At 41.2% G+C, this 19,430-nt stretch overlaps 1 protein-coding gene across 3 annotated transcripts in view; it reads left to right on the forward strand.

Moving 5' to 3' along the window:
• Window positions 1-18,536, forward strand: part of LOC119720732 (divergent protein kinase domain 1A-like) — a 28,723-nt gene extending 10,187 nt beyond the window's left edge. For all 3 annotated transcript variants that reach the window (XM_038190557.1, XM_038190555.1, XM_038190556.1), the window contains exons 2-5: window positions 401-585; window positions 5,009-5,140; window positions 11,450-11,557; window positions 16,782-18,536. In XM_038190557.1, coding sequence (XP_038046485.1) covers window positions 544-585; window positions 5,009-5,140; window positions 11,450-11,557; window positions 16,782-17,771 — 1,272 coding nt within the window. In that variant the 5' untranslated portion in view covers window positions 401-543 and the 3' untranslated portion in view covers window positions 17,772-18,536. The remainder of the gene's footprint in view (window positions 1-400; window positions 586-5,008; window positions 5,141-11,449; window positions 11,558-16,781) is intronic.
• Window positions 18,537-19,430: the final 894 nt, after the last annotated feature.

Consider the following 19,430-nt stretch of genomic DNA (forward strand, 5'->3'; position numbering starts at 1 on the left):
AAATCACCTACATTTCTTGATTTCTTCTGAATGACAGAAAGCCAGACGAAATAATTTTGTCACGTAAGTACCAGTACTTACAAAAATGTACAAATGTATGATCTTTAATCCCAGTATTCTTTTTGATACTAATTAGATTACTTTTGGGATAAATGCAATTGACACTACATGCTAAATGCCCTCATCGTAAGTTAAAGTGCATTCATGGACTGATGGATGTACCACTCATCAGCTAATGGATGTTGATTGTTATTCTTACGGATAATGCATTCCACCACTGCTAAACGGCGACAATGTATGTTGACTCCAAACAAGAGCCGCGCCATTTGATATCTGGGCCGAGTTGTGCCCGGCAATTTAATTACTGTTTAATATTTTTTTTTTTTGACTGTGTGGATAGATAATACGCCTAGGGCAGGTGGCATGTAATGGATAGCACGGCACCAACCGTCACGCAGGGAGGAAGACATTCAAGACACGGGGTTTATAGACGAGGATGTTCAGTAGTTAGGGCACAGCAGCGCGCACCATGCCAGTAGAAGGATGGGCTGGAAGCGGTCACTGTTGAACGCCCACATCAGAATGGTGAGTATACTGGTACTTTACTCCTTTGTGTTACTGAAGTGAGATAATTATCAAACCATCACATTATGCAATGTGCTTTGAACCGTTGCAGGGTAGTGTAATCCTACCTGTACATTGTGTTTGTTACGTTTCATTGGGCCTCTAGATGAGCTGACGTGTACATGTATATTGCACTTCACTTTATAACCAGAGTATAGCTGTGTACGTATTTACAGCTAGGGTGGTGCAAAAAGAAGGAAACCCACTTTTGACAGCAATTTTCACATATTTGTTGAGCATATTTCAAGAATTCAATTTAATGGTAAAATATTGATCTTTAAATGCATATTTTGTCTCTGAAAAGTCTGAGACCTACATTTGGTACCAGTAGTTTAAAAATTGCATAGTGTGCCAAACCTGTTTGTCCATGGACGGCTTTATTCCATCCGCTTGACTGAGCTCGGGAGCTTGATTTGAAGACAAAAACACTACACTAGACTTACAGGTGGACAATGGTGATTTTGGTGACTTTGTAAGTAGGTTAAAATTCTTGTCAAAAGTGGGTTTCCTCGTTTTGAACCACCCTGTATACTTACATGTATGCACAGATGTTGGTACTGTGCATCTTACTTTCACTGGTCAGCTAGCATTTTATGAAAGTGTAAGTGTGTAAAAGTTTTGTGGCTTTAGTAGTTCTAAGAGTTCAGTGAAGTTTATAATGCCGAGGACATGGACGCCAGCTAGGAAAATCTCATGGCCACATAGGACGTGGCAGAGCAGAAACTTCAGTTCATTCACAGTACATGTAAGTATGTTGTGTGTGAATACCGTGTATGTTTAGGATTTACTACTTGTCTTTTGATGTACATGTGTATGAACGTACATGTAGATGTACAATGTACGGCCGGGCGTGGCAAGGGCGTCAATCGCTTCTCAAAAGTGGAGGGGGACAAACATGTACATGCACCTTGATCAGCAGTTATGCGAGCGCAAAGCCGTAACGGCGTGGGGTCCGGGGCCTATTTAAGGGCCCAACTGCCTGGGAAAATTTTGGATTCTAGACGCTCTGTGGTGCGATCTGAGACAATTTTCTTACCACTTTAACCACTTTTTGAGCAATGATTTTTAAACGAGTTTGAAGTCATTGAATCAGTTATTCTTAGCTACATTTTGTATAAATATGTGTACCGGTACATGTAGGTTACAATTTTTATTCAGGGACAATGGGGGGGGGGGGGGGGACAAACGATGTGATATTCCCCCCCCCCCCCCCACTTGAAAAAGTGGGTGGGACTTCCCCGTCCCCCGTTAACGCCCATGCGGCCGGGAATGTGTATGCACACCAGTGCAGGTGGATATTTTTCACAAGTTTTTTTTTGTATTGTAAACAAAGTGACCTGCCAGTGATTATTGAGTACACGTATAGGACTGGTCAGAGTGTTCTTTCTTACACAATGTACCGGTACATGAAAATTTACGTAAGTTACGTAAATGATATCATGAACAGGTTGCCACAGTGGTTCTTTCCTCAACTGCATTGTATTTTCCACCTTTGTGTGCAGGCTCCATTCCTGCCCTGGTCCCTGCCTGATTCCATGGGTTTTTCCCAGAATATTCTTATGGGGTATTCTTCCCTAGTGTCATTTCTTCATTGTCTTCTCTTTACAGGTTTCTTCATGGCATGTCATGCCATGCTTTTTTTCATGCTTGTGAGCAAACATGTACAGTGCCTAGGGTGTTTTGAGTGATCATCAATTGGTTTCATTACCTGAAATAAACCATAATGTACATAAAGTACCGGTACATACATGTATGTAATAATAATTAAATTGGAAAATAATTACATGTACATGTAAGCCCAATACACTACAGAATCTGTTTTGAAGTACATGTATGCAGGGCTATGAAAAAAATTATACTTCAGAATTTGTTTTCCTAAAGATTTCACGTGAGAACCATTGCGTTCTTCAACCTACCGTAATTATTTCTTACATGTACAGTACATTTCTAAACCCTAAGCTTCCCAAATGCTCAAAAATGCTTTTTGCAAAATGGAGAATTTTGCAGGATTGAGGCTTTATGGCAAAAGTGTGTGGCTGATTTCGGAGGATCCACTGTGTCACGGTCTTAGGCCGGTGTTGTTTATACTCATCCATGCATACATTTACAATGTACGGTGTAGACCTAGATTATACTTAAAAATTCCTCCGCACTGCTCCAGGATGTCACTGGCTCTGCCTCAACATATTGACAGTGATTGTCGGAGGATTTTGCAGGATTGAGGCAGTAGTCACCCGTCCAAGGACCACATTAAAAAAAATAACGGATCATTTTGCAGGATTGAGGCTGTATGCTATTTGATTACACAACTGTACATCGTAGCAAAAATGCCTAACTGTAACTTATGTAAGGGCCCAAGGGGTTAGGGTTAATACATGGAAGATGTTAACCCCTGTTTAAAATCCCTGATTTTTTTGTTGGGGAAAAAAATCATATGAAACCCTCTAGCCCGTCTGAGCAATCAAACCATCTTACAAAGGTTTAGTTGCTTAATCCTACATCCTCCGTTGCACCTGCAAATCCACTCTTCCTTTGCCACATTGATTGAACGTCTTGTAATTTTCAGCGCTGGTGTGTTAATCAGGCTCTAGCATGTCTAGTGTACAATACATGTATGCGCAATGGCAGAGTCAAAATGTGCAACTCGTTTGCCTGTGTGATGAAAATCAGCAGAGCTATCGGAGGAAGCACCTGCTGGAGCAGGGAGCGGGGGACAGGTCACTTCTCCAAAGGGGGAGATATGCTGTAAATCTAGCAGTGTGATTTAACATGCAGACACCAAAGAGAAAAGGCCATGGTTCATGTGTAAAAAAGAGCATTACATGTAGAATGAGTTAACTAGAAACACAAAAATAAAATCGCACGCTTTTACCAAAACCAATTTAGGCCAAAAAAAATAATAGTTCTGCTTCCGGTTTCCCTACCTACCCTATTCTGACAGCCCCTACCCTAATTTTTTTTATGGGAAAAATGAGAAAAAAACACCCAAAACCATCAATTTCTACCTTTTTACCATTCACTATACGCAGACACCTCCATATGATCGTACACAAAAAAACATTGGCAAAAAAAAAAATTCCCTACCTACTTACCCTATTTTCAAATGCCATGTAATCGGAACCAGAATTATTATTTTTTTTGCCTTAGTCATTTACCGTTCCATTTCAAAATTTGGTCACCCTCTTTAGTCACCGGGTCGAAGAATATTTGTCATTACAGATCAAATTCTTCTTGGCTGTTGCAGAATGGCAGCATTCAGAGATCAAATTTGTCTTTTATCAATCAATTTAAAACTTGTAAGTCTGGTGTGCTTTAAAAGAAATTTCCTTGTGTCCCCAAGCACAATTTGGCACATTTGCTCGCATGATTTTTCGGAACAAAGCAGAGTACTGAACACAAAGAAGAATTTCCAAAAAAGTAAAGATTACCGGGATAAAACAAAATACAACGTTATTTAAAATCAACAAACAGAAAGAAAATTCTTACAATGAAAAAAAAAACACCCATAAATCCCTGTGTAATTTGCCTAAAATATTGAGTCTAAATTTTAAGAAGATAAAATCAAAATAAATGACAAATTTATGAACAAATAAGGAAAGAAAGAGTTCTGGTTAGAGGCCTACATGTACATGCCTTTGAAAATATATCCCTATGAAGCATGACGAAATTTAACCAAATTATGTTTAAATTGTGTGGCATTACACAAATTTGATTTCTGAACAACATGATTCGGCGTAGACGAGACAAAATTGTATACTCCTGGTTGAAAACGAGTGCTCATTGTTTGAATTTGTTTGGACTAAATTTGAAATTGTCTGACAAAAGATGAAATTAAACATTGGAAGTGCGCTAAATCGATTTTGCTGGACAAATGTATAAGAAACAGTGAATTTGAACGAAAAATGTTTTAAAATAGCGAGGAAAACCTATACTAAGAACTGTGTTTAGCAAATAAACACAATCTTGCTATACATGTACATGTACGTGTCCAATTCCTAAACACAGTAATTTCATACTGTAATGTGTCATGCACATTGTAAATACCGTACTGTCTTTTGTTGTTTTAGAATTTCTATACACTCGAGGACAATGTTTTGTGTTTCCCTTTGTCCTTGTAATATAACACTCTCCCATAGACTAAGCACATACCGGTACATGTAAGTTTGAGGACCGTTGTCAACATGTTCAACAAAAGACCCAACGCTCGTGGACTGAAAGGATCTCTTGTTCTCCCTTTGTGTGTCTTGCCTCGATCATAAAGCCATACAAGAGCAAGGCAACCTTTAGAAAAATACATCACTTTTGAAACATCACTTTGATGATTTGGATAAATTTGTCTCAGTTCAAACATTCCAAAATGAATATTCTCTGATTTGTTTTGCAGGGGCGATACAGCGTGAAGGTGAAGACACTCATCGTGCTATGGATGCTGTGCTTCTTCGGGGCTTGGGTGATGTACTTCAGCTACAACGGCAGCCCCGATATATGCAGGCCAGAGAGCGCCAAGGAATTCATAGTGAGTTACCCTGACTACCGCCGTAGCGAACCTTTGCAATTCTTTTTCAAGCGCTGAGCAGCTGAGGGTTTCAACTATCAGTAGGTGTCATATTCCTGTCATATGAGAAATTCATACAAAGCAAGAAATGAATCAATGATTATAATTTTTTCAGTTGTGACTCTGTGTACATGTACTAGTGTGTACATTTGCGCTGCAGGTAATGAAAGAAGGCTGGCTACTACATTTACCGGTACATGTAGGCCCAGATATGTTGTAGGTTTTGGGGATCGTTTTGGGCAGATGTCATTGCACTGTCCAATGAAGGTTATTCGCATTTTCAGTACACAACACTTTTTTTACAAGAGCTGTAGGATTATTATGATGAGATACAGGCATTCACACATATCTGCAAATTTGTACCAGTACATGTACATATGTACGTACACATCGGCGTAGCCAGCGGGGGGTAAGGGGGGTATGTATCCCCCCCCCCCAAATATTTTGTAAAGGCTGCCCTTTTCTATTCAAATGTCCTTTTTTTTACCAGCGCTTACCCCCCCCCCCCCCCAATATTTTGTAAAGAGTGCCCTTTTTAGTTTAACAAGTGCCCTTTTTTTCTGAACAAGTGCCCTTTTTAAAAGTATGTGGTGGCCTTTTTGGTGCCATCAGCCGTTGCGGGTGCCTTTTTTTGTTAATTTTGCGCATGTATCTCCGTTAGAAGTACCATTTTGTCCGTTAGTGTGCATTATCGTCGGTTTTGAACAGCTCCCCCATCGACAGATGGTACCAGCCCCTCCCCCCCCCCCCCCAACTATTTGATTTTATGGAGGCCAAGTGTCCGGGGAAAAAAACGTGTCTACATTTCAGCATGGATGTGCAAGTGCCCTTTTCAAAGAAAATTTACCCCCCCCCCCCCAATAAAAATGACCGTAATATGCCACTGCAACATGTACATGTTGTTCCACACTAGATCCTCCTACCCTGTCCCCCTCCCTCTCTCAGCCCTACTACACAGATGCCAGTACTAGTGGTTTATGGCAGCAATGGAAAAAGCTGCACTTTTCATAAGATTGAATTTTGCGTCGGGGGGGGGGGGGGGGGGGGGGAATGTAAATCAATATTAGGTTTTCCTTTCACCGACGTATAGTGTGTTACCTCCCGAGTGAAAATTGGAAAAAATCACTCGGGTGGGACTCGAACCCACAACCTCCTGCTTTCTAGTGCAGATGTCTTACCATTCGACCAGCGAGCTTGTGGGATCGGTTGGCTGGTTCGAATCTGATGTACAATGTACATGTAGTGCGGGTACCGCAATTAAACTATTCATAAGATGGAATTTTGCATCGTTTTGCATTGGGGGGGGGGGGGATGTACTTGTAAGCTGCACTTTATTGATTATCCTGTCCATAAAATGAAACATGTACATGTAGGCTAGGAGCTTGTACATGTACACGTACATTGTAAAGTCTTTAAAAAAACAGTCGCCTGGCGACTGATTTTGACTGAAAGGACAACTTTACATAGAGTGAGTGTATGTTTGCATGCATAGGAGGGTTAATTAAACAAATTGCACTTGGAAGTAATTATACCTGCAAAAAAAACAATATTGATATTTATAATTCTTAAAAGACTTGTAGTTTTGTTCTACATACAGACATAGTACATTTGTCAATATCCAATTTAATGATAATTTTCTATCCCAATATGACACTCACTACATCTACAAAAAAAATTGACTCAATGGGTGTCATGAAGACACAGAACTAAATGCAAGTTATTTTACTGAGCAAATTCGACGGTCCAAGAAAGTGCTGCTGACTCACAACTCCGCCGGACCTGCACCGTAAATTATGAAACGTGTAATAAGCGCGTCCAACTCCTCGCCAGATGATGCGCCTTATCGAGGCGTGAAGAATGCAACACCGACCCCCATTAATAATGTATGTGTGTTTCACACTCAATTAGCTTCTCTCGTCACGGACCGGCGTCTCAGCCCTAGGTGTCATCAAGGACTTTACACGTTAAGGGAAAAAAATCCTGAGAATTATCAAGAAAGGTGCCTGTTCCTCACTCCTAGCTTCCCCCTAGTCAAGTTCCATCAGCTGAAACGTGTTGGTTTCTCAAAGTTCTCACTTCTGTGCCTGCTGTAATTGAAAATATCTTCATCTGTAACGTGTATACTTTCACTGGCAGTTTGAAGCAGTATTCAGACCGTGATGTGTTTATTATGACTGGGACATGTGTAGGCACTTTAAGCTTAAATGATGCATGCACTAATGACTACAAAATGAACTCTGAAACACTCACAAGAGCCATTAGGGCATTAATAATTAATTGCTTTGGCCCCGTTTTTTTTCTCAGGCCCTGGTTTTTATTGAAGCTCAGTGCGCATTGCAGATTAGTGCATATTTATGGACTTAAGTGCATCCGTGCACTCTTGCGAAAGAGCTAATGCGGTTTCTTGGTCAAACAGGGGCATGGGAGGGGGCTATCTAAAATTGTACGCCATAATTTATAATTTGAGTGTAAGTGGACGGAGGTGTGCCCATCCTGGCCTTGTTCATTCCCTACGGCATTCACATGCATGCTATTTTATGATGTGTGTTTCTACTTAAGCCATTCCAAATCGTCGCAGCCGAAATTTGTTGTCATGTGCATGAACCCCCACTCTCTGGCTGGCAATTTCAACAAGGCCAGCCCAGCAGTCAAAATAAATAAAGTGACTGTTTTTAACAGTTGAGTGCTCCCTGCCTTCATGAAGCAGAATTGACTGGCTGTGATTGTTATGAAATGTGATATATGTACATGTACTAATGTTGCTTTCCTTTGACTAAGGAGATTGATAAGCCAGTTGTGCCTACACACGTGTTCCAGTCACCTGGTTAAAGGGACACTGCGTCCTGGAGCAGCCCAATTGGGCTACAAAACGCGCTTTGAACAAAGTGATGTTAATCGGAAAGAACATTTATAAGTAGGATATAAACATTCACACAACTATCCTAAAAAAAACTGGGCGATTTTGTGTTATTCCTGTATTATGCGTGCGAGAACGACTTTCGGGGTCCACTTTTGCGACCCCAAAAAGTTGAGCTATTTGGGTGCTAGTTGTGATTTCATCCGTAAAGTTTTCGCCATTTGCAGACGTGCAAGAAAACACATTTTGTGCATTGGCGATTGGTCACTGCTGTTCGCGAGCACAGTGCAGGTATAGACAAACACAATGTGTACTGGTACACTGTACATGTATATCGTACATTAGAGAGGTTTCGCATGCAAACGGATACGTTTGCGACGGATACGTCATCAGTTATGACGTCATACGCCACCCACTTTCCGCTAAACGTGCAGACGACACGCATATCTCGCTCGCTACACGTAAGTAAAAAACGGATACGGATAGCTAAACGTAAGTGTAAGCGTATCCGTTCGCTTGCAAAACCTCCCTATTGACTGAAAACGACAGGCAAAATGCATTCGTACTCCGTCATGTCCGATGTAAACAACTGGTTTATTTTTTGTCTTTTCTCGGGAACGGTAACACATTAGGTTGGTTTCCTTTCAACTAGATGTTTGAAATAGGATAAGTAAACAATCCCAAACATGAAATTTTCGGGGATTTCAGGACCTAGTGCCCCTTTAACTGTTTATTGATGGAACTTGACAGGTCACAGTGCCGACCAGAAATATGATCTGACTGTTGTTGACTAGCATGTGTAAAAGGCATGGCAGGGGAAAAAAATTGAGTTTTTAACTGTCTATGGTTGATCAAACAAAAGGAGGGTTAGGCCAAAAAAATATATATTCGGTCTCTGGTCAGACCAAAGTTACGGAATTGACGTGGGGACCCTTTTTTTTTTTTTTTTTCCCTTCCTTTTTTTCTTTTTCTTCAAGCTTGGATTGTACAGACAAGGTGGGATATTATTTCGCTTTTTTTGGTGTCCTCATGTACATTGGTGTCCTCCATAATTTGCCTTGGTGCTTTCGATCATTTGCCTTGGTGCAATTTCTCATTCCTTGGTGCTCTTTGGTAAAAAAAATTGAGGAGGTGCGGCAATAGAGGCTGTTGGAGCTACTGCGGAACATTTTGGGGAAAAAAAACGATTGATGTGCATGATTAAAATTGATGTGCGCGCTGGTCACCAGAGACCGACTTATTTTTTTTTTTGGCCTTAACTGAATATTTGAATTTTCAGGCATTGCAACTTTTCCTTGGATCCTCTGATTTCCTCATTTTTATCAGGAATTGAAAAATACTGTACAAAGTATTGTGTGGTCTGGAGTTGCCTCAATTCCCGGTTGCATATGCTCAAATATTAAATCACCAAACAAATATCCAAATATAAATTTTTTGTTTTCAATTCAAATATTCAAAAAATGTGAACGGCCTCCAGCAGTGTCAGCAGATGATGAAACACTAAATAATATTTATAAGTTGTGGGATTTTATTGATCTTTTTCAAATGCCACACCTTTGTTGTTGGCCATTATCACACACAATTTGAGTGCTTCCATGGGGAATATGAGCTCAGATTTCTATGTTAAAATCAGTCAAACAAATCAACCACTGCCACCTGTTTATATTATTTGAATGAGCTCTTTGTCAGTTTGTGACAAGCGCAGGTGCACGCAAATCCAGATCGGCAGCCAGTTTAGACTGGCGCATGTTTAACATAATCAGTGAATATCGAAATTTTATATTTGGAAATTTGATCAAGTCCAAGTTTGATTTAATCAAATGCAAAATAATTTGAAATTGCACAGCCCTATAATTTGTTGTCATGGTTATCGTGCATTCATGTGCTTTATCCAAGGACTACCAGTAGGGTAAGAGTAACTGATGTCATTAAATTACTATTTTGCAAAATATTACATGTACGTATAGATGAGACATCACAAAACAAAACTGTGACAACGTGAATGCATGCAGTCGTACTTCATGCACAGTTTTATGCAGACAGCATAAAAGCCCTGTCCCCTCTTAATAATTAAAAAGTATAATTTTGACTCGTAGATACCATGTAAATTCATAGGATTTTTCTCCATCTATAGTATCATGCATGCTTTGCAAGTCTCAGCTGTAATAGGTTCGTAATTATTCAATTATTAAAAATTGTCCCAAGTGGAATTGCATGTGCAACCCTGCTTCTGAATTATAAATTAAAATTTCCTGAGGAGTAATACTACCGTGTACATGTGTGGGTAGGCCTACACCGCGTTATCATGGTTATGGGGAATTTTTTTTATTGTTCTAAAGCAAATTAGGACCAAGTTATGGGGACTTTCTGCTGTCCTCACAACATTTTCGGTCCCCACAAACAGACGAGTGTGTGTCCCCACAACTACGGAACAAGAACATGTGGGCGTGTTTATCTATTCAAACTGTGGATGAAAAGTTCCAGAGAACAAAAGAGAACAATATCGTCCACGATTCCCAGCATACGTCCACGATTAGATTGGTGTACAAAACATACCGGTATGGGAGTCTTCCTAAAAAGTTAGAGTACAAACAAAAGAGGGACAATGGGACGTCCAGTATCGACGGTGTGAACACTTTTGGGTAGGCATTACATTCACTGTGTAGACTTCCGAACAAAAGAGGTCCACATACACCAGGTAGAGGAGACGTTGTGTGGACGTGGGCAAGTCCACACAGTGTTTCCCCATTTCTGGAAAACAGGTTTAGAGGCATTTTTGGGTTAGGTTTAACCGTGGCAAAATGAAGAGAAACACTCAAGGGAATCATAGAAAAAAAATTGGGTTGAAAGTGTTTTCACAGTGAGAGCAAAATGATTTTTTTCACAGGTTTTTCTTAACTACACGAAACCAAGGGAATGTCCACCCTCAAACATTTCTGACAACAAGGCTACATGTTTACCGGCCAAATACCCTACACTTCTGAGCAAGATACCGGTACATGTAGTGTACATATAATTAATAGTTTTGCAGATAAGACAGAGCCATCATCCATTCATTAGAAAAAAATGTACAATATGGTACCGCGGGTACAGTGTCAGCTATTTGTCAGGTGGTAAATGCTCACAAGGAAGTCTCAATAATCAATTAATTATATTCACCTTTTCAATAACCAAGTAATATTCACCTTTTCAGAAGAACTGTAATGACATCATTTTCACCAAGTTCGTCAATCCTTTTGTTTGTTCCAATTTTCTTTTAGAAAGAGTTTCAGTCTGGGCTCGTTTTTGGCTTGTGAAATTGTTTCCTCCTTCCCATCATGCATTTGTGTAACATCATGAACAATTATTGCTGTCTTATGAATTAAACTTCACTCTACCGCAAGTTAATTTGTTTTGGTGTTTTCCTGCCACAGTGTGAGAATTACAACAAAGGTGTGATCGCCGGCTCCATGTGTGAAGAACTATGCCAGCAGACGAAGATAACACTGGACAGTTGTGTTTCCCAGGATGCATTTCACCAGGTACATGTATGACTGGCATGTGAATGCATATTATGGCTGTCTACAAGTGGGGGTGGGGATGGCCTGGTTGTTAGGGTTCTTGACTATGATCAGAGGGTCAGGGGTTCAAATCCAGCTGCTAGCCATATGTTGTGACCTTATGGACAAGCTTATTTAACCCCACTAGCCTCTCTCCACCCAGGGCCAATTTAATGCTGCCATTAACGGTCGATTTTCTGCTAACAGAGCCTACGTCTATTTCGTAGAGACTGAAAATAAGCACAGCTAAAGCATGCTTAACCTGAGTGGAAAAAAGGTGTTTGATTCAGTGACATAATAGAAATCTCCATGCGCACAACCATTAATCAGCAGCTTGATTTTCTGCTGTAGTAAGCACAACTTTTCTGCTAACTGTTAAGCAGTGCTATGACTGGCATTAGCAGGGGAGTAACATGAGATGGACTGGCATCCCATTCAGGGGGAGTAGAAATACCCTCAGTCGTTTCATGCAAAGAAAAACCGGAGTTCAACGCCGGCCTGATGGGCTATATTGGCTGGTGACAGACTTTACACAATGTACCGTACTTACAAAGTTACATGGCTGCGGCCAAGGGCGGATCCAGAACACAATTTTTTGGGGGGTGGGCCAAAAAAAAATTGGGTCCCCAAAATTATGGCGTGGGGTTTGGGGCCCTTAAGTGGGCCCCGAAATGTTTTTGGATTCTACCCCCGGTAAATGCTCTGAGGTGCGATCTGGGGCAATGTCTGACAACTTTAACCACATATTTTGGCGGAAACGATGGTGGTGTATGCTGTGCTTGCCTTTATTGCGACGCCACTTAAAAAAAAAAAAAAAATGGGGTTCAGTTTTTTTTTTGGGGGGGGGGGGCCATGGCCCCCGTTGGCCCCCGTTGCCCCCCCCCCTTGGATCCGCCTTGGCCGGCTGCGGCCTATGGAAGCAGCTGAAGCCGCTACCAATGTGTGCTACTGCTAGCCATAGCTGATAGAGCAACAAAATGTACCTGTTGCTTAAATATATAGTCCATCATTTGTAATTTGTGCATTTTGTTCGTTTGAAGCAACAAAAGTGTTCAAAATCTAAAGAAGGGCACTGAACAACTAACCTGATGAAGTTGCAGCTCAGCTTCAGCTGTATATTCCGAGAAATACAGCATTCTAGGATCTCAGTTTCAAATCAAAAGTTGCTGAATCATGTTTTGAATTGCTTGAATTCAGCGTCCGAGACGCGTTCTCACTGAGCCGATTGCAGCTATACGCGATGTCGCGCACTGATCCGACGAATTATAGCAACCGCGCGCGTGTGCGTCTTGCCAATGCTTGCGCGCGCTTCGCCGAATAGCAAAATGAACTATTAATTTAAATTTTCCTACGGTGCTTCTTAAGACGCACCGTTGGAAAGGCCTTCTTTCGTTGATTACTTCAAAATGACAGCTTGCCAGAAAGAATAATTTCATTTTCACAGGGAGTTTAGTCCCCTTACTATCTTTCAACCAAGTATGTTTTTCAATGATAATTACGCCAGTTACTTTTCGGATGGCTGCAAATGATGGACTATAGCTTTAACCAAAATACATGTACGTACAGGTACCGGTACTTGTACCCGTACAAATGTATATACCGGTATGTACGCACACTGTTTTGTTTCTATATCATTTCTGATGCTACTCCGGCGATTTCAGCACGATCTACCGTACCCCAGGCAAAATCCATGGGGAAGGGCCGAGCGTGTTGGTGTTCATGCATTTTGAGGTGCATGCTAGCACAGATCATTAGCTGTGTGGGTATAAGTTCACGTATGGCAAGGTGTTTGTTGGGGTATATTATACTGCTTGGCTAGTCCCCGCGATCACTGCCTTGGGGCTTGGCCAGCATGATGAAGCAGATCATTTATTCATGCTTCCTGAGTAAAGGTAAAAGCTCCATATGCTTTTACTTCATGGGAATTAAAGCGAGTTTGTGTTCGTCATCGTGAAAAACAAGGACCACACCGGTCATATTTAAAGGTTTCTGAAATTAAGGTATTAGTTGAAGCTGGGAACAGTTCGATTTTTTTTCTGGCCAGCAGTACATACATACATGTATACTGTACAAAATGTACATGTGTGTGGTAGAAAGTATACAGCCTGTCTCCAAAAAAAATGGTACAATCGAAAACGATTTTTTTTTCAATATTAAATCTCAACATGAGTATGTCGTTTTGAGCATCACATTAAAGAAAAAAGACCAGGCTTTCCAATACTTTTTGTTTCATCTCATTTGCTTTTGACAATCCAGAGATAACTCCAGTTTACTGCGGAACACAAAAATGGAGTTTGTTTCTTTTGCCAAGTTGCAATCTTTTGTGAGCTTCAAGACAGCATGGCACAGAACTCGAAACAACTCTGCCCATACATAAAAGTGGCAGAAAATCGATTTTGGTGTATCGCACTAAATTGATTATATCTCTGAATTGACAAAAGCAAATAAGATCAAACAAACACTATTGGAAAGCCCAGTCTTTGTTCTTTAATATTATGCCCAGTAAGAATGACTTATTTTGAAATTTCATATTTAACCAATCTTTTTTTCTGATTGTACCATTTTTTTGGAGACAGGCTGTATGTTTACAAGTTGCGTTGAACGGTTGAGAATATCATTTGTCATTTGTGCATTTGAGTACAAGCGTGCTCAAAATCTAAAGAAGGGTAAGCTTAACAACTAACCCGATGAAGTTGTAGCTCAGTGAATACTGTATGTTCTTGAGAAAACAATATTGTAGGATCTCTATTTCAATTCAAAAGTTGCAGAGCCATGTTTTGAGTTGCGCCCGCAATCAGCGTCCGGGACACATTCTCATTCAGCCGATTGCTAGCTACTCGTTGTCACACTCTGAACCGACGCATTATACATGCGCATGTGTGTCATTTCAATGCTTGCTCGCACCCATTCATTTACTGGAAATAGAATGTTTGTTTTAGCATTGTACCCAACATGCTATGCTGTGCTGTGCATTTACATGTACTACTTCTGTGCTGTTCTGTGAAGAATATTGCTACTGCATGTTGCAGGCATGTTGTCTATTTTCTTTTACATGGCAAAGTCAAAAACTGAAACATTTTTACTGCAACAGCCGAAACTGGGAATTAAATGTTAAGGCCAACAAAAAAAAAGTCTCCGGTTTCTGGTATGGAGCTTCCCCAAAAAGTGGTGCGGCGACGCGGCTTTGTTTTTTTACCTGATTTTTTTGCTTCAAATGTCGGCTGATGACTGCATATGGCGCCCGACTAAACTTAGTGCAAATATATGGGAGTCCAGAGAGGCAACATAAAGCTTATTCTCGACCATAACCCAATCTAAAAACACGTTAAAATTGTGCAGCAGCAGGATTCCAGTCAAACCAGTGAGTTTGGCATTTTGAGACATCATCTTTCATTGAAAAAAAAACTTTATCATTTTGCCGACGCGCATGGTTACGGCGACGCGCGCGCATACCAGAAACCGGAGACTTTTTTTTCTTGGCCTAAGCAAGCTTGCTACTTGCATGACTCAGTGCAGCCGCAGCTGTTCTGGTCTCCAGGAAATCTTGGCTCAGTCCCCAGGAGGGTTACACACTTTTTTTTGTAATCTTGGACAAGTTCCTGCAGTGTACGGTAGTGTACATTTGCACATGTTCATGGATATGTGTCATTAAAATTTGCTGAAAATACCCAGGGGACATAACAGTACTGTACATGAAAACTTCCCCGTCAAAATAGGCTTCAGTTATCGGAAATGGAAAATTGGGAAGGGGATTTGTCACCCTTCATGTAATCAATTTGTCCCAATGCCACTTCCAAACTTTCCTTGGCACTAAGCCATATAGATTTGTTCACCGATATTTTGCACAGGTTTTAGCAACTAGGATTGATAAGTTTCCAATTTCAGATATTACAAATGCAGGGTGAAAAATGTTAACATTGTGATTGTTTAATAACAAATGTCATAGGCAGTGGCCAAGTTCGCGCAAGGACTATAGTTGACCAATGGTTAACTAACGTTTGCCCGAACTCTGTCTAGTCGACGGTGGTTGACTACGCTAGTCGACTACTTGGAACCAGCCTACTGGGGTTGGTTGCTTCGCTGGTAACCAATAGCCGCGCGCATTCATAACGCTAGCAGAGAGCCAGGATCCAGAAGTTTTGCGATGACATTTTGACCAGCGTTTGACTAGAGACGTTCGCACGTTGCTATCAGTGCGCAGGCGTAAGGTACGTCACAAATCAACCACTAGTCGACTAATGGTCCTTGCCCGAACTTGGCCAGTGATTCAGCAAAAATTCTCCCTTCATCGTGTTTCGGAAGCAAACATGAAGTCTTAAAAATGATAACAAAATGTTTTGTTCCTTTGGACTAAAACTTTACATCTAAGCATTAACATTGTAACATTGATGTCTTTGTAACATTGATGTCATTGTGTGGACAAGATTTCGGAAAGGTTTGAATCTGCATTCCTTTGCTTATGTCAGAGGGCAAAAAATGTCACTACATGTAATGGTATTTTGATTGGGTTACTTTTTTTTAAGTTACTGTACAATGTATGTTCAATTCAGCCCTTAACTCTGAGTCATGATAGACCATTTACATGTAATGAATGAATGAAATGAATATAGTAGTTGTCACAACAGATATTTGTACAATGAATCAACAGAAAGGAACACGAGGTGCAACTGCAATCCTATTTAACAAATTGATTGTGGGGGTGCTTTGGTCCAATGGTTATGGTGTTCGACTCGTGTGCCGTGGTACATGGGTTCGAATCCTGATTGTGGGAACATGGTGCTTGTGCTCTTGAGCAAAGCACTTTAAATACCATTATTGCTTTGTCCTTCGGATGGGATGCAAAGCCGTAGGTCCCGTGTGTTGTGTAATGCACGTTAAAGAACCCAGTAACACTTATCGCTAAGAGAAGGGGTTTGCCCCGGTGTTTCTAGTAGTCAGGTAGTGGCTGCAATATGCACCGCAGCACCTTGTAAACCCTTATAAGGTGCTACATAATGTGTCTCATATTTCTCATAAACTTCATTTACCTATCTTTAATAATAGACATAGTATGTAATTTCCAGCCCCTTGAGTACCAAATTGTTGGTACCGGTAGATACGTGTGCTATATAAGACTTCGGTATTAATAATAACTTATTGTCTTAGGGCAAGACTTTTATTTTCATTTAATCCCTTTGTTTTTCTTTTTCTTTTAAAAAAATCTTAGACATACATTGGCACACTAAAGAAACCACCAAAACAAAGGAAGAACATGGATGAGCCCCTTTACATCAAGCAGTCTTTGAATCCTGCGGAGGTCAGCTTCCAGAAGCCTGCCTCTGGTAGCTCCATGGAGGACCTGCGGATCATGATCTCTGCCTACCTCAAGCGACACCTGGGCGACGGCGGTAACATTGACAGTATCCAGTCCAGAATACTCAACTTGGCTGACAGTAACAACGACGGCAAAGTCTCGTTGCCCGAGGCCAGGTCAGTCTGGGCCCTTCTTCAGTCCAAAGAGTTCCTGATCATGATGGTCCTGGGCGACAGCGACTACATTCCACGCCTGCTGGGATTCTGCGGGAACATGTACATCATGGAGGGCATTCGCGCCTTCAGGTTATTCGGCACCGAGTTCCCGCCGCTTCTCGACTTCGTTTTGCCAAATTCAGCCAAAATGTATTTCCAAAGAAAGATTGCCCCGCCTTGGACGGACCGAGCTCACATTGTCGTGGGACTGCTAGAATTTGTCGAAGAGATTATGGAAGGACCCGCGGGGAATCTCTACATGTGCCATGTGAACGAAAGGGGGATCGGGTATACGGCGTACAGCGATGTGAAAATTCTTAGATTGGAGGGTGTTTTGACGGAGCAGGCCGTGAAGACTAGCCTGCAGGATAGAACCTGCTTTGGGGACTGGGACTGCATGCTTGGGGAGAACTGTCGCTCCCCGTGCGACAAGTCGGGCAAATGCTCCGGGGAGATGATTCAGCCCAATCTCCAGCGTGTCTGTCACATGCTGACTGTTTACCTCCTGGACAATGCACCGTCTGATGTCCACCAAGAACTCGAAGATCTACTCGGCAAGTGTAAGCGGTTGGAGTTTGGCAGCAAAAACATGCACATGGACCACTCGCTGGTTCTCAACAACCTCAAGTCGTTGCTGTGGAAGCAGGTATCACATCTCAAGAAATTTTCCAAGACATCAAGGTCTTAGTACAGGTACATGTACATGTACTTCTTGTTGAGCAAACCTTGTTATTTCAACTTTTTGGCCTTTTAGTTGGGGAGACTGGCTACCAGAATACTCGTTAAGAACATCTTGATTTCTTCAAGGTTAAGATCACTGTGCGTGCCCAGTAAGGTTTGCAGTATGGGTAGCTTTCTCAAGACACTGTCTTAAGATACAAAGATTCTGTCAGCATTTTAAGATATAAGATAGGAAAAGTGGGATCTTTATGCTACATGTGTAATGGGGGTAGGGTATCAAAGATCCAGGAATTGTTGGCGAGCTGAAAGAGAGAGACCAGAGACAGGGCGGTTGGAATTGATGGTAGATGGAACAGCACTAATGCATGCTGGACCACATCACCACCCTCATCACTGCACCTTCCTGTCCAGGGGTCACTCCTCATTCAAGAAGGGGGTCTCTCTGGTTATATAAACTATAGTCTCGCAGGCATGGGACTAAACTAAGATACATGTAATACTTCAAAGAGGAAAAAAGAAGAAATTGACGGGGGTTTTTGCATGAGCCCCCCAAAAAAGGGAAAATAAACTGAAGTCCAGAGAAAATGACATTTGATAAAAAGTAAAAATCACTTGTCAAAAAGGGGCACCCTTTTATGTATTCAAAAATATTTATTGCAATTTGAGCCATGAGCCTGGCATTGTAACCTGACATCCTTTTCACATGTTTCAGTACATGAAATGTACAAAGACAAGATAAGTTTGCGGTAGCACCATGTGAATAAATCTCTTTTGTGAGTATGTGTGGTTCTGAAATGAACCGGAGGGACTCAACTTTTCGAACAGTATGCTCTGCCCGTCGTCAGGAGAATGAGGGATTCCAACTGAAATGTACAGTCAGGCCTGGATACCCAATAGGCACAGTAGACACTGTGCCAACCGATAGGGCCTAGGAACAATTTGGGGCCTTTGAAAAATTTGGGGCCTACAAAATTTTTTAGGGCCTACAAAAATACCACAGTGTGCCAACAGGCTTGTAGAGCTACATGTACACGTACCGGTACATGGACCAATTTGGCCTGGCTTGCTGAGTAGTAAGTACCGGTACAGCTTAGAATTAACATTAAAGGGAATGTACAACATTTGCTCTTGCTGCAATTTTTAGTAGTAAATGGATTTGGGGGATTTGAATGTTATAGCAAATGTTAAACTGACTTGCTTTACGTTTTGGGCTTGAAGATGCTGGAAAAACCAAGAAAACATCATGTTCTTCTAGTCTGGTTCCCTGACCCCACTTACGATTAAACGGAGCAGTTTGTCGACTTTGGGGAATTGTAAGGTCAGAGAATGTGTCCGGCAGGATGTTCACAGGTGTGTAATAAATTGCAAAGAAAATGCGGATAAACTAGTTATGAAAAATTAAGAGCAGTTTTTCAAAAAAGCCAGTTTTCTCCAACGCTGGTCAGCCGACCAACATTGGAAATATACCAGTTTTTTTGAAAATGTCAGCACACCAGGAGCCACGATTTTACAAGATGCTTTAGACTGTCATTCCCTAACAATCCAGTAAGATATTTCGTGATAATTTGATCATTTCGTTTTTTTGATGTTTGCAAATGTTGTATCTTCCCTTTAAATTGGTGCTGATGCCTAGAGTGGAGTAGAACGGTAGGGCCTACGGAACACT

Source organism: Patiria miniata, unplaced genomic scaffold, assembly GCF_015706575.1.
Source record: "Patiria miniata isolate m_02_andy unplaced genomic scaffold, ASM1570657v1 HiC_scaffold_9, whole genome shotgun sequence".
Lineage (NCBI taxonomy): Eukaryota > Metazoa > Echinodermata > Asteroidea > Valvatida > Asterinidae > Patiria > Patiria miniata.